Source organism: Eimeria acervulina, genomic scaffold (assembly GCF_000499425.1).
Source record: "Eimeria acervulina Houghton genomic scaffold, Eah_scaff279, whole genome shotgun sequence".
Classification (NCBI taxonomy): domain Eukaryota; phylum Apicomplexa; class Conoidasida; order Eucoccidiorida; family Eimeriidae; genus Eimeria; species Eimeria acervulina.
This window is the reverse complement of record NW_013549922.1, coordinates 49-11981: the sequence shown is the minus strand read 5'-3', so window position 1 is coordinate 11981 and position 11933 is coordinate 49. Positions and strand designations below refer to the sequence as shown.

General features: G+C 49.3%; 3 protein-coding genes across 3 annotated transcripts; all 3 read right to left on the bottom strand.

Moving 5' to 3' along the window:
• Positions 1–104: 104 nt before the first annotated feature.
• EAH_00030340 (major facilitator superfamily domain-containing protein, putative) lies at positions 105–1604 on the bottom strand (the record flags this gene model as incomplete). Its single annotated transcript, XM_013396155.1, has 1 exon — positions 105–1604. One exon carries the CDS (start codon positions 1602–1604, stop codon positions 105–107), a length of 1500 nt encoding a protein of 499 aa, XP_013251609.1.
• A 3129-nt stretch (positions 1605–4733) lies between these two features.
• On the bottom strand, positions 4734–9441 carry EAH_00030330 (Proteophosphoglycan 5, related; the record flags this gene model as incomplete). Its single annotated transcript, XM_013396154.1, has 2 exons — positions 4734–8429; positions 8662–9441. 2 exons carry the CDS (start codon positions 9439–9441, stop codon positions 4734–4736), a joined length of 4476 nt encoding a protein of 1491 aa, XP_013251608.1.
• Positions 9442–10638: 1197 nt separating this feature from the next.
• EAH_00030320 (hypothetical protein) lies at positions 10639–11307 on the bottom strand (the record flags this gene model as incomplete). Its single annotated transcript, XM_013396153.1, has 2 exons — positions 10639–10938; positions 11224–11307. The coding sequence occupies 2 exons, from the start codon at positions 11305–11307 to the stop codon at positions 10639–10641; spliced, it is 384 nt and encodes a 127-aa protein (XP_013251607.1).
• Positions 11308–11933: the final 626 nt, after the last annotated feature.

Sequence of the window (11933 nt, the reverse complement as noted above, 5' to 3'; positions counted from 1 at the left end):
TATATATATATATATATATATATATATATATATATATATAATCAGATAAATGAAATACTTTTAAAAGAAATTCATTTATCATCAAAGCTGCAAGCATCCACTTCTTAGACGGAAATAGTAGAAGAAGGCTCGTTAGGGTCTGGAAGAGTTTTTTGTTGTTCCATCTTTGAGGGTTTTTCTCTTTGTTTTTTTGATACTCTCCACAAGACAAAGATCAGTACATACACCAGAAGCCCAGCAGCAACCATAATACCGTCAACAATTATAAAGTTATTAGGAGATTCAAATTCAAGAACCTTCTTATACCACAGCATACTAATAAGAACAAATACACCACCAGTAGCTGAGGTAAGCCCTGTTAGCTTTCCAAAGGCATGTTCGGGGAAGTTGATAGAAATAAAGCAATATACATTACTCAGCACAAACGAGGTGTATACGAAGAAGAAGAAGACAGAAAGGCCTTTGCATGCAATGCGATCAAACACAAGGAACAGAAACATTAACACCCCTGCACTATTCAACAACACCAGCACTAAGATAATACCGTACTTGTCTACCAAACGCCCGAAAATAGGCCCTGGAATGAAACTTAAGATATTGAATATTGCAAATAGCTGGTATAGATCTCTTCCATCAGAAGTCAGTAACTGTTCTTTATTTGATTTTGCATAGAAATCTGAACGCACCAGAGCGCAAACAAAGATAGGAAGCAACAACAAAAACTTCGGATCTAGAAGAAGCTGCCAGAAAGAACGTGTATCTTTTTGTGGTGATGCTCCTGCTGCTGTAGAAACAGATCCTTCTTCCTTTGAATCTTCTCGTTGCTCCTGATCCTGCTGCTGCAATTCACCCCCTGCTGCTGCTTCTTCTCCTGCTCCGCCTGCTGGTGTTATAGCAGGAGCTTTGAACGACGCCATAGGAACAAAGAAAAGCGTTACTAGCAGAGATATACCCTGACCAACCCCAACATATCCCACGCACATCTTCCAAAGATCGCCTGGAGCAAAAGAAGCACTCTGGAAGACAGCAGACATAACCACTGGTATTGCAAAGGAGATTGAACGTACAGAGCCCATGATCGAGATAACAAAAGAAGAGTTCTTGGGGAATAATTTACTCACAGACAACAAAGGTAAATACCCAGGGTCAGCAGACACTCCAATGCAGAAAGCTGCTGCATAGTAAGCCCGGAAGCTCTCCCCAGAGAAGCCCAGCAACAGCCACCCCGCAATATCCATCACTATACCAAACAGCATCGTTATCTTCGGTCCTACAGCATCTAATATAACGCCAGCCAAGAAAGAAGACAGCATATTGGAGCCGAGAGCAGTTGTAAAGATACCCCCAAGCATCTGCTTTCTTGCAGGGCAATCTACATACTTTTCATTACCTATCCTCAACTCTGTTATCGCATCGGGATCATCACACTCCCATAGATAGGCTCCTGACTTGTACAGCATCTCCTGAATGCCGTTCCAACCCCAGTATGTGCAGCCCCGCACCAATACAACCAACAAGTACAAAAATAATAATAGATATCGATTCAAAGGCACGTGCAGGCGCCATGCCTTCAGCCCTCCGCACGTCTCCTTACTCTCCTCCATCGTCTTTATGTTCAGATCCGAACTAGAAACAGAAAGGAAAAGAGAGGAAAACAGCCGACAAAATAAAAAGAGAGACAAAGAAGAAAGACTCAGCCAGGCTGTGACAGAAGAGCGATTATATTAACACCAAGAAGACCAAAGATGCCCTGACGGCGCCGCCCTTAGCAACAAAATCCAAAACAAAAAGAATAGAAATATACAAGGAACCGACTGCACTGTACGTAAAGCCTGTCTGTCGGCTCCTTGTTCTTGTTCTCTTCCCTCTCGCAACTCCTTGCAAGAGTAATATACTGAGAGGGGAAGAGAAGCCTTTTAGCTGCCTGCTGTGTCTCTTTATGTAAAAAGAGACACAAATGAAAGAAAGGAATCGGAAATATACAACTTGCCGACCTACGAAACGTCTACACAAACAAACAACTACAACAAACAGCAACCCACAGCCATCCGAGCCCCACAGCCTCGCGCGAGCAGCAGCACCAGCTGAGATAGAGACAGAGGGCGCTTTTAAAAAAAACAACAACCCTATCGAAATATAAAATTATTTTATAGTATTTTATCTTTTTCCCCAGCAAATCGACTGGCTTTACCACCCATTTTACTCACATCAAAGACCTGCTCTTAAACGTGGGCGTTGTAAGTTGAACATGAACGCTGACTGCCCGTAGGTAGGAAGTCTGCAGGCAAGCAGAAGAACAGCAATTCCCTATAGTTTTAGTGCAGATATTAAAAAGAAATTTACTTGTGATTGCATGAGAAGGTGCTTTCTAGCGTTAGTTGCGATGATACTTGCTGCAACCCATCTCGCCACCTCCTTTCCCCCAGCCCCAGGCGGTTGGCCACCCAGTTCAGAACCTTGGGGGGCGTGAGGGGTGGTTTGCTGCTTCGTTTGAAGCCTTACCCTAAATCTTCTACCTGCAGCATCTCTTTAATGAGTAGGAAGCTCCTCGCTTCTCCTTCTTTGGGGCACTGTTTCCTCTCCCTGCACCGTAGAAAGTAGGAATAGTGTTCTGCTCCCTTAGAAGTGCACGCGCTTACACGCCTTCCCCTGAGATAGATATCAGTTTAAGGTCGTCTGGAGGACACGTATACGATATCCACTGCGTCAGCCACTCGATATATTTAGTATTAGTATTGGGGTAAGACGTCGTGAGCGCGGCGGCCTGTGGGCCGGGTGTTGGCCGCCAAGAGCTGCAACATATTTTTGTGCAAGTGGCATCTAGGCGGAACCCTTCATATACTGACACTGTTGACAATTGTTAAAAATTTTTAAAGCTCTCAATAGGAAGCAGCCTATTAGAGCAAAAAGAGAAAGTTAAAATGTCTGATCTTGTGTTTAAGAACTCCTGCGTGGGCTAGCACTGTCGTCATTGGGATAAGTCATGAATACAAACGCCGATACCCAAACATTTTAGATTGGAATAGAACGTACTTACGATATAAGCACAATATTAGTGAAAGACAAACCCAATTCCCTCGGCGGGGCTTCGAATCGACGCTATAGTGCAGTGGAGGAGCGTACGGTTCCTCACGGACTAAAAACTCACGAAGAACGAATTGTCACGCGAAATTTTCACTAAAGTGCACGCATTTCGCCCCCTTCGCATATCTTTCTGTGCCAGCCCCACTCGCCTCCTGGAATGGGAGGAATGCTTCGAGCAGTATCAGGCTGCACGACCCAATGCAACGCGGTTGCTCCCGTCACCCTCATGCTCGTGAGAAAACTTCTAGGAGAATGGGACCACTAAGGATAGGCAGGCAAGGTACGCAGACCACAGGATGACGGGTCCTATCTCAGGGCATGCGACTAAATTCAGGGCTCCGTATGCAACTCTATAAGGAAACTTACCCGAATTGCACCCACTTCCAGACTCTCTCTCAGCACATTTTCCTGGTAGCTTTCTACGTATAATGTCGACGGTTTTCACATTGGCCCGTCAAAAATTACGCTCACTGTCCACCTGAACGCTGATACAAGTGTTCGTTAGCTGCATTATCCCAGCAGATACGTCTTAAAGTTCTGGGAAGCCAAGCTTCATGCTTTCGTAGTCGTGTAGGCACTACCACTTTCAGGTTGGGACCGCATGATTTGCAGCTTTTCATGCATATGATAATGGTACCCGGCAGCAGCCTGCCCCGATCTCGCGAAAGGTTGTACGCCCTCATTGAATCCATTCCAAGGCAGGCCCGAGGCCAGCCGAGACACCGCTTATATTGATGGGGATATTCAAGAGATGGGACAACTCATGGGAACCTAGTCGTGATATCTTTGAACGTGGATTGGAATCAAACTCGAACATCAAACATTTCACGGTTACCACCTCCGCTGTTCGGCCATGTTGTAACTATATATCGCACCCAATTGTTCAGAGAAAGCAAGGGCCTTCCAACCCGCCAGTGCGAAGCGCTTATTCAGTAGTAGTCTATTATGTTTTGGGGCCCTTTGCCAGCCTTGCCAGAAAAAGACTGGCACTGATAGTCGTAGCGTGTACCAAAGACAGAAGTGGAGTCATTTTGCATGGATATTCTCCAGTCACAGTAACGGCTTGGCTGTGGTTCTAGACAGGCTGTGGCCCTTTCTAAGACCAGTCTCGCCCGAACGATCTGCATATTGGCTGGGGCTTGTAAGGGCCGGTCATGACTACCAACGCTGTGCTGTCAAGACTATAACACTATCGTAGTGTCATCTCGAGACTAACAAAATAATGATAAGTACGGAAAGCCGTCTAACTGGCATTTCGAACAAACCTCCAAACAATGTTGGGTTGTAGGTTGCAAAGCGCCTGAGCTCGTACGCAGGTCCCCTCAATGAATGGGGCTACAGTGGACAGTAAGATACGTTTCTGGCTTCCATGCTGCCCTGGTCAAGAAAAAAGACAGAGCAAGCGCTTTTGCACTGCTGAATCAGCTCCTACAGGTGAACAGCGAGAAAAAATCCATGGGAAGCTCAGAAATGGTCTTCAATGTGACCAACTTGATATGGAAAATTAAGGATGCCTAATCGTGGCAATAAAAGGCAAGCTGGGCACATGCGTTTTTAATGCCCTTTTTAGCTGCCTTTGTTTTGCTGGCCACCTTTATATAAAGGACAGGAAACACTTTATAAGGTGTGGCCATTGGACTGGCATGCCTTCAACGTCTCCATCGCTGAAGAATGCTGTTAAGCTCTAGGAGGTGCTGCCATTTTTGCAGCTCTGCCATTTCCAAATGGCATCCCGAGCGATGCACGCGGAAACTTCCTAGACTTTTGCTGCTTTCTGAGGTGACGTCCAGGGATGCGTCCGTCGCTCGTGGAGTATTAAAACCACTGCTAGTGTGTACATCGTGATGGGGAGTTGATATTTCCGTAGAGTGGCAGCAGTCCATAATGGCTGCGCTGGTGGATTCTCTCCAGTTACTCGAGCTGTCAACAGGGCAACTAGAACTGGCAGTTGCCCTGCCAGCGTCGTCTATCACCTCTTCTTGTCGAGAGAAACACCTCGGGGACGCAGCCTTCGGGTAAGCTGTCCAATTTCTAGAGAACAAGGTGCCACTTGAATCTTCTCTAGAGTAGTTTGCCAGTGCCATAAAGTCCTCTGAATGTGGATTACTGCTCACGTCCGTGGGTGGAAAACAACTATGGAATGCCGATTCGGCGAAAACAGGAACGCCAAGTTGCAATGTATCTTTAGCAGTGCCACGAGCTTGGGAAAATTGGGAGGTTGTTGTTTGACTCGTATGTCGCGTCACACCTGCAGGAATTTGCTCGAGCCCTTCAGTACTAAGCTCGACTTTTGCGGGGTTCTGACGCAGCGGTGAAATCTTCGTTGTCGGGTCATTCATACCTCCACTACCTATTCTGCAGTTGCCAAAACTGAATGAACTGTAGTCTGAGGACGACTCGTGAACAGCTGAAGTTTTCTTCGGTCCTGCTGTTTGCTCTGGAAAACGCAAGCAGGATTCAGGCGACCTGGGCAGTCCTTTTGCTCCCTCGCAGTCAGCTCCGCGAGAGTCAGTAGAGTTGTTGCGCACCGAAGTGGTGCATGGAATTTTGGAGGCGCTTCTACTCCTGTGCCGAAGGCGAGTGAGGCGTATGCCATCACGAATATGTGATAAGAATCGGCTGGCAAGGCTTCGGCCTGCCGACGTGCAGTGTGGAGAGCTACTGTACAGATCTTCACACGGTGCATAAGGCAAGGCAGAAGAAGACACGCCCTGGACTGGCCTTGGGCGAGATTCTTTTGGTGACTCGCTAACTATTCTGCGTGGGTTCAAGAGCCCTTCGTCGACTTCGCAATTCTGCGGGCTTTTGCTTTCCTTTGCGTTGGTGTGAGCGCCCAATTGGGGGGATTTTGCTGCCGAAGAGCAGCTTGGTATTCTGCTGTCCGAGGGCATTGCAGCTTGCGGTTGCGACGGCTCCTTGGCGTCGTTAGCTGAAGCTTCTCTCCAATCCTCCATACTAGATTCGCTCGTTTCAGCTCGGTGGGATCGTTCATTTTTCGTGGTCGCGGAGGCATCGTCATTTGGCCTAACCACCAAAGGAAATGTTGGATTCTCTGTAGTACGACGATGTGTCACATGACACGGAATAACTGTACTAGGAGGGGAGGATGGGCAGGCAATCTTCACGTCTTCCACTACTGCTGACTCCCCCAATGTTTGGCCGTTGAATGCCGTCTTGGAAGCCATGTAGGCTCGTGAGGAAGATTTCCGGAGTGGTGAGTACGTTGCTATGGTGGGATAAAGACACCTGCATTTTTGCGGGCTGCTCGCTGGAAATCGGGTACTCCCGGGGATGACGCATTGCACTGTTGTTTGGATACACTTATGAGAAGAAGGACACATTGGGGGACTATGAGCAGGCGAAACGGAGATTACGGACGGTGGCAGAAACCCTGATCCCGATGGAATGACTGAGCAGCTTCTATCCACATCGCTTGCTTTCATTGTCGCACAGTTTCCGGACGCCAAGTGAACTGCTGCGCCATCAACTGTTGTTGCGTGCTCTTCCATCTGCATTGGGTTCGATAAGGAAGAAGACTGATCTTCCAAAACAACTGTACTAGTTATAGAGGAACGCATGCCTTCACGAAGAAGGTGTAACGGCTCAGAGGGAGTGAAGGATGAGAAAGGGCAGCCAGGCGAAGATGCGCAAAGAGGCCGATGACCAAGCGTACTCTCTAAAGGCAGTTGCAGCGTAGTGCGAGGGCTTCCCCCACATGCACGAGGAAATCCTTTCACAGCTGCACGCGTCGTAGTTGTGTTTGCCGTTGCGCGTCGTCTGGGTTGGAGTAAGCCATCATAATAGTGCTGAACGCAGGGCCAGTCTTGTTGCTCTCTCAACTTTGGTAATCTGCTAGCACCACTTGCACCGTTCTCATGAGAAAATGTGTCCTTTGAAAATGCTGCTGCATCTGTACATTCATAGGAGCAGCCTTCTTCCTTGCTAGTGCTTCGGTGAGGAACCTGCTGAGGCTGTGGAAGGGACTCATTGCAAAACATATAGCTCTTCCCGTCATTACTCCCTATTTTAAACATAAGTCCACTCTTATTTGTCTGGTGTCCCTCTTCTAATCCTTCCTGTTTCCTAGAAGGGAGATGATCCTGAATAATGGCGGGTTTGCTCGGCAAGGCCACTTCCTCGTGACTGCGCGTGCACGTCACTGCCCTTAAACACCCACCAGTTTCACCATTTCCACCTTCAGCTTGAACAGCTTTCATTGATTCTCCCAGGAATGAAGTACAATTATTCTGGTCTTGTTCATTTGCAGTCGAGGCCGACTGACGTGCGTTGGCCTGCGCATTCCTCTCCTTGGTTCCTGTAAGAGGAGTTTGGTTTGGTATTCCGGAACTGCGGCAGGGGAAAGCGTTTGCCTCATCTTGTGAACAATAAGCTAGCTGCGCAAGGGCAGGTGACCCTGTAGTCAGCAACCCGGGGGATGATGAGCATCTCACTTTTGCCCGTTGTGCAAAGCAGATTGTAGGGCACTGCCGCGTTATGCAAACGCATCGTGATTGAGGATTATGCAGCCCTGTTTTTGGGCCTGCGTTTTGCACGTCCTGTTCAGTCTTCTCTAAGTGCTCCTGTAGATGGCTTCCGCCCAGAACAGTACCTGAGTCAGCTAAACTCTCCCCAGATAAGCCACAACGCCCAGGTGAACTGCCCCCTACGGACCTCCGGGGGCAGCAACTTATTTGGATAGCCAGGGAACACTCTTTCGAACAGGCAGAATCTTGAATCATGCTTCCCGTTATAGAGGGGGGATGTGCGGATGCAGATCTGGCTGCTGCTGCAGGGGCGCGTTCAAAAGCCTCGGTGGCGGAAAGACCACATGACCCAATGTTGGTTAGACTAAACCCAGACTCCCAAAAATCACCCGATGGAGCGGACAACTTCTGACGTTCAAGTACTATTGCTGGCTTTTCGGCTGGCGTCGCAGCGAAGGACTTGCTCTTACGCCCGGTCGCAGTATCTCCCACTTCCGAGCAGTCATTTTTGTTGCAACAGCCAAATATAACCGGGCCTTCGCTGCTCCCTGTACCCAACTTTACAAGAGAGCACTGGATGCCGCATGAACCTTTTCCAGGGATGTCAGCATCTTCTTGTCTCTTTGTACAAGAAGGTGATTGCTGCTCGTTACGATGATGCAGGGCATTTCTGTTGCTGTAGGGCGAAGGGAAAGGACCCAGGAGCGGACTGAGAGGAAAGGCAGTCAGTTGCATGCGCTTCAAAAGAGAAAATAACGCCCATGCAGCTATTAGAAAATTTGCAGATTGCCGTGGAAGTGTGCTTCTGGCGGGTGCGGAGTAAACGCTGCTCTCTTTGACACACAAACTAAGGAACGTTTCCTACCAGCATGCCAAACGCATTCATAATGTACAATTGAAGTGGTGCAACGACAGCAGCCGTGGCTTAATATTTATTCAGTAATGCAGGCGCAGTCGAAATCCCGTCGAAGAACAAGCTTCGCCGGGAACTAACGCGTGAGTGCATTTGTTTGCGTGCAGTGCTTCAGCTAGTGCTACTGTTGGCTATGTACCTTTCCTGCTGCCGCGTCGGGGGGTGGAAGAGGACGCCCACCTGATTTTGCATGGTTTGCTGCCCCCCATGAATCTGTTGACAAAGCCTGGCGCCATCTTCAACAATCGGCGGGTCGTGCTGCAGTTGTGCCTTCCGTGCTGGCCTATCTGATGCTGTAGGCGAGTGTATTTGCACCTTTGAAAATGTTTTATTGCCACTCTGCCCCAACGGCGCATTGTGTGATGCTCCTGTATGGAGCCTAGTTGGTGGTTTTGTCCCTGACTGGCTTTGACCTTTAGGCTGTTTCGCCCCATCTGTTTCCTCGAGGGAGGGTTGAGGCTGCTCTCGATTTGTTCTTCGTTTAAACGTGAACTCGAGGTGCTCCACAGCACCGCCCTGAGTGGCTTCTTTTGCTGCATCAGTGGTTTCCTCGCAATCCGCAGAGCTACAATAATCCTCAGCAGCTGGAGGCAGTTCTGTGCGGTGATGCCGCTCTTCCAACCACCTACAAGGAATACGCTTTGAATGCGATTGGCACTCAGGCAGAGCATTCACAGCCGGCGCTTGAACCTCGTCCAAGTTTCGGCATTTCAACTTGCAAATGCGATCTCCCTCTTGAAACACACAGACACAATGAGGGGCCGCCTCAAGCGTACACTGCCTGCTGAGTGAGGACAACGTCGTCTTCGTCCCTGAGCAAAGCTTTTTTCCCCTGGTACCGGGACAAACCTGGAAGCTCTCCTTCCCGTTTTGGGAACCTGTGGGGGGTGCCTGTGTATGCGTCAAATTGACCTTTTTTTGGAGAATATGGAGCCCGATCCGAAGACTTTGAACCACCATTTGCAAGCGCATCCAGCTGGCTGGGACCTACTTCACATCAGATAGAAAACTTTGCCTTTCTATTAAGAACTAAGTTCGAGTACGCAGTGCAAGCCCCTTTCCTAAGCTTGCCGCAACGCCTTAGTCAGTCAAAGGTTTCGACCCACCGCTTTCCTTGAAGTATAAATCAGGATGGAATTTTCCAGTTGGCACATTACATGTAGAGGCCCTTGATTGCCACAGCTGCTGCTGGGCGCGATTCCTCATATCCTCTTCGACAAAGTGACCAGCGAGCCCACATAGACACGGTTTTATTTCTGAACGAGCGGCTCGGCCTCTACAGGATTTGCCGGCATGGTGCACCCCGAAATCTGGATTTGGTGAACCAGTGAAGCAAATTGACCTCGTTGTAGGCTGAACAACTACCGAAGGATTTGCGTGCTCATCTAAGAGGCCACGCTTGTAAAATACTGTTCGGATCTCGGTGCAGTCTGTGCAGCCGTTGCAACGTCCTTGTACGGAACCTCCTCTTTCCAAACTATGGGACCGTTTAGACTGTGGAACATGCATGAGCGACGAAGGTCCCAAGATAGCAGTGTCTTCTGCGAATTGTCTGGTTGTTGCATTGTTGGATTCGGCTCCAGTCAAATAGTTCCTGTCCACGCAGCCGCGCTTTACAAAGGACTCCTGGATGGGACAATCACCCGGAAGGAGCTGTTCTTTCATCCAGTTTTGTGGAAATCCCGACACAGGCTGTGGTCCGCTTGCCCCAAGTGGGAAGCAACCTAAGGCATCGGCTGTCTGTCCTTCCGAGGACAATGCAAGGTTGTTAAGCGCCGCACGAAAACTGTGTGGATAATACGGAGCAACGCTTGGACAGTTTGAGCGGGTAGGAGAAAGGTGAGAAGTGTGCTGACAGGCAAGATTTGCAATTTGCTGGCCTGCATGGCGTGCCACTCCTGCGTCTGACGCCAGTTGGGATGCATCTGACTTGGACATTGAAAGAAAGTTTGAGCGCATCGATTCACGCGCAGTACAAGCTGATTCAGGTTCTGGAAGCAACTGTGGACGATGCAGAAGCACCTCACGAGTCTTGCCAGACGGACGCGCGCTGGGTCTTGCTGCGGATGATGTTGCTCCGCATCGCTCAAGGTCCCCTGCAAAACCATGCACCTCGGCGGCACCTCGTAAGCTAGTCTTAAGAGCATAAGGCGATATCTAGGGGAGGCTACAGACATTGACGTGCACTGTAACACGGTCTTTTGACTCACGGGAATTCCCGCATGTTTGCAACCATGGCTTGGTCAATCGGGTATCGCCGCCACTTATGTCAACTTTCATCGGATCGAAAATGGCATTTGGAGCCTTGCTGGGCCCAGAATAATTCGAATGCAAGTGGGTTCTTTGGTTCAGATGCAGCTGATCTTTACCGTGGCCGTCCTTCAGATATTTAGCTCCCTCTGATGGACACTCAGCTCCTGCCCGAATATCTTTGGCATCCAGAGATGGCAAAACGTTCTAAAACACAAGCAGTCCAGCAAACGCAACTTTCCCCCGGCTCGCAAGCTCACTAATTTCATACCCACGGGCATCCATTCTTATGCATATGCAACAGGCCACGCTACACAAAAGTGGTGCCATGACCTGCAACTGGCTTGCCGTGCAGTCCTTATATGAACGGCATTTTAGCTAATCCACGCCCGATATCAAACCCTTATTTGTTAGCGCTGTTGAAGCTCCACTAAGCCAAGTAGGCAAATGCAGCCCTCGCTGTCTAGGACAGATCACGAATGAATGTCTTACATGCCGCGGTGAAGTCAATCCCAACTCCGCCTGTTCACGTTCTAACGAGGCACGTTTTTCGTGAAAAGCGTCCCTACCCTCCATTGCTAGCGCTTGCCGTGAGCATGGTATGAACGTTGGCAGACTGCTGCTTCCTGCTGATGAGCGTCTCGGCGCTTCTCTCCGGCTTTCGTGTTCATGCGCGTCTTGACTGCATTTCTCCTTTTCTGCCGAATTGGTGCGAGTAAATAGAACACGCTGTCGTGGGTCGGTTATGAAGGATTGCCTAACTTGTCGTCGTGAAGAGAACGCTGCATCATGCGTGCCATCTGCGCGAGCGGGCCTTTCGTCGGCAGAAGCATAGGCAACCTGGTGCGGTGGTTGCTGATGCGAGCGTGCTATGAACATGGGTAGGCTGTGGCTACCCGCTGATGAGCGTCTCGGTGCTTCTCTCCGGCCTTCGTGTTCATGTGCATGCTGACTGCGTTTCTCCTTTTCCGCAGAGTTGGTGCGAGTAAATAGAACGCGTTGGCGTGGGTCGGTTATGAAGGACTGCCTAACTTGCCGACGTGAAGCGAAAGCAGAGTCCTGCTTGTCACTCGTCACTGAGGATGTTTCATCGTAGGATGCGTCTGAGTCATAGCGTCTCTGCTGTTGGTTGGAACGTGCTATGAAGAGTGGCAGGCTATGGCTTCCTGCTGATGAGCGTCTCGGTGCTTCTCTCCGGCTTT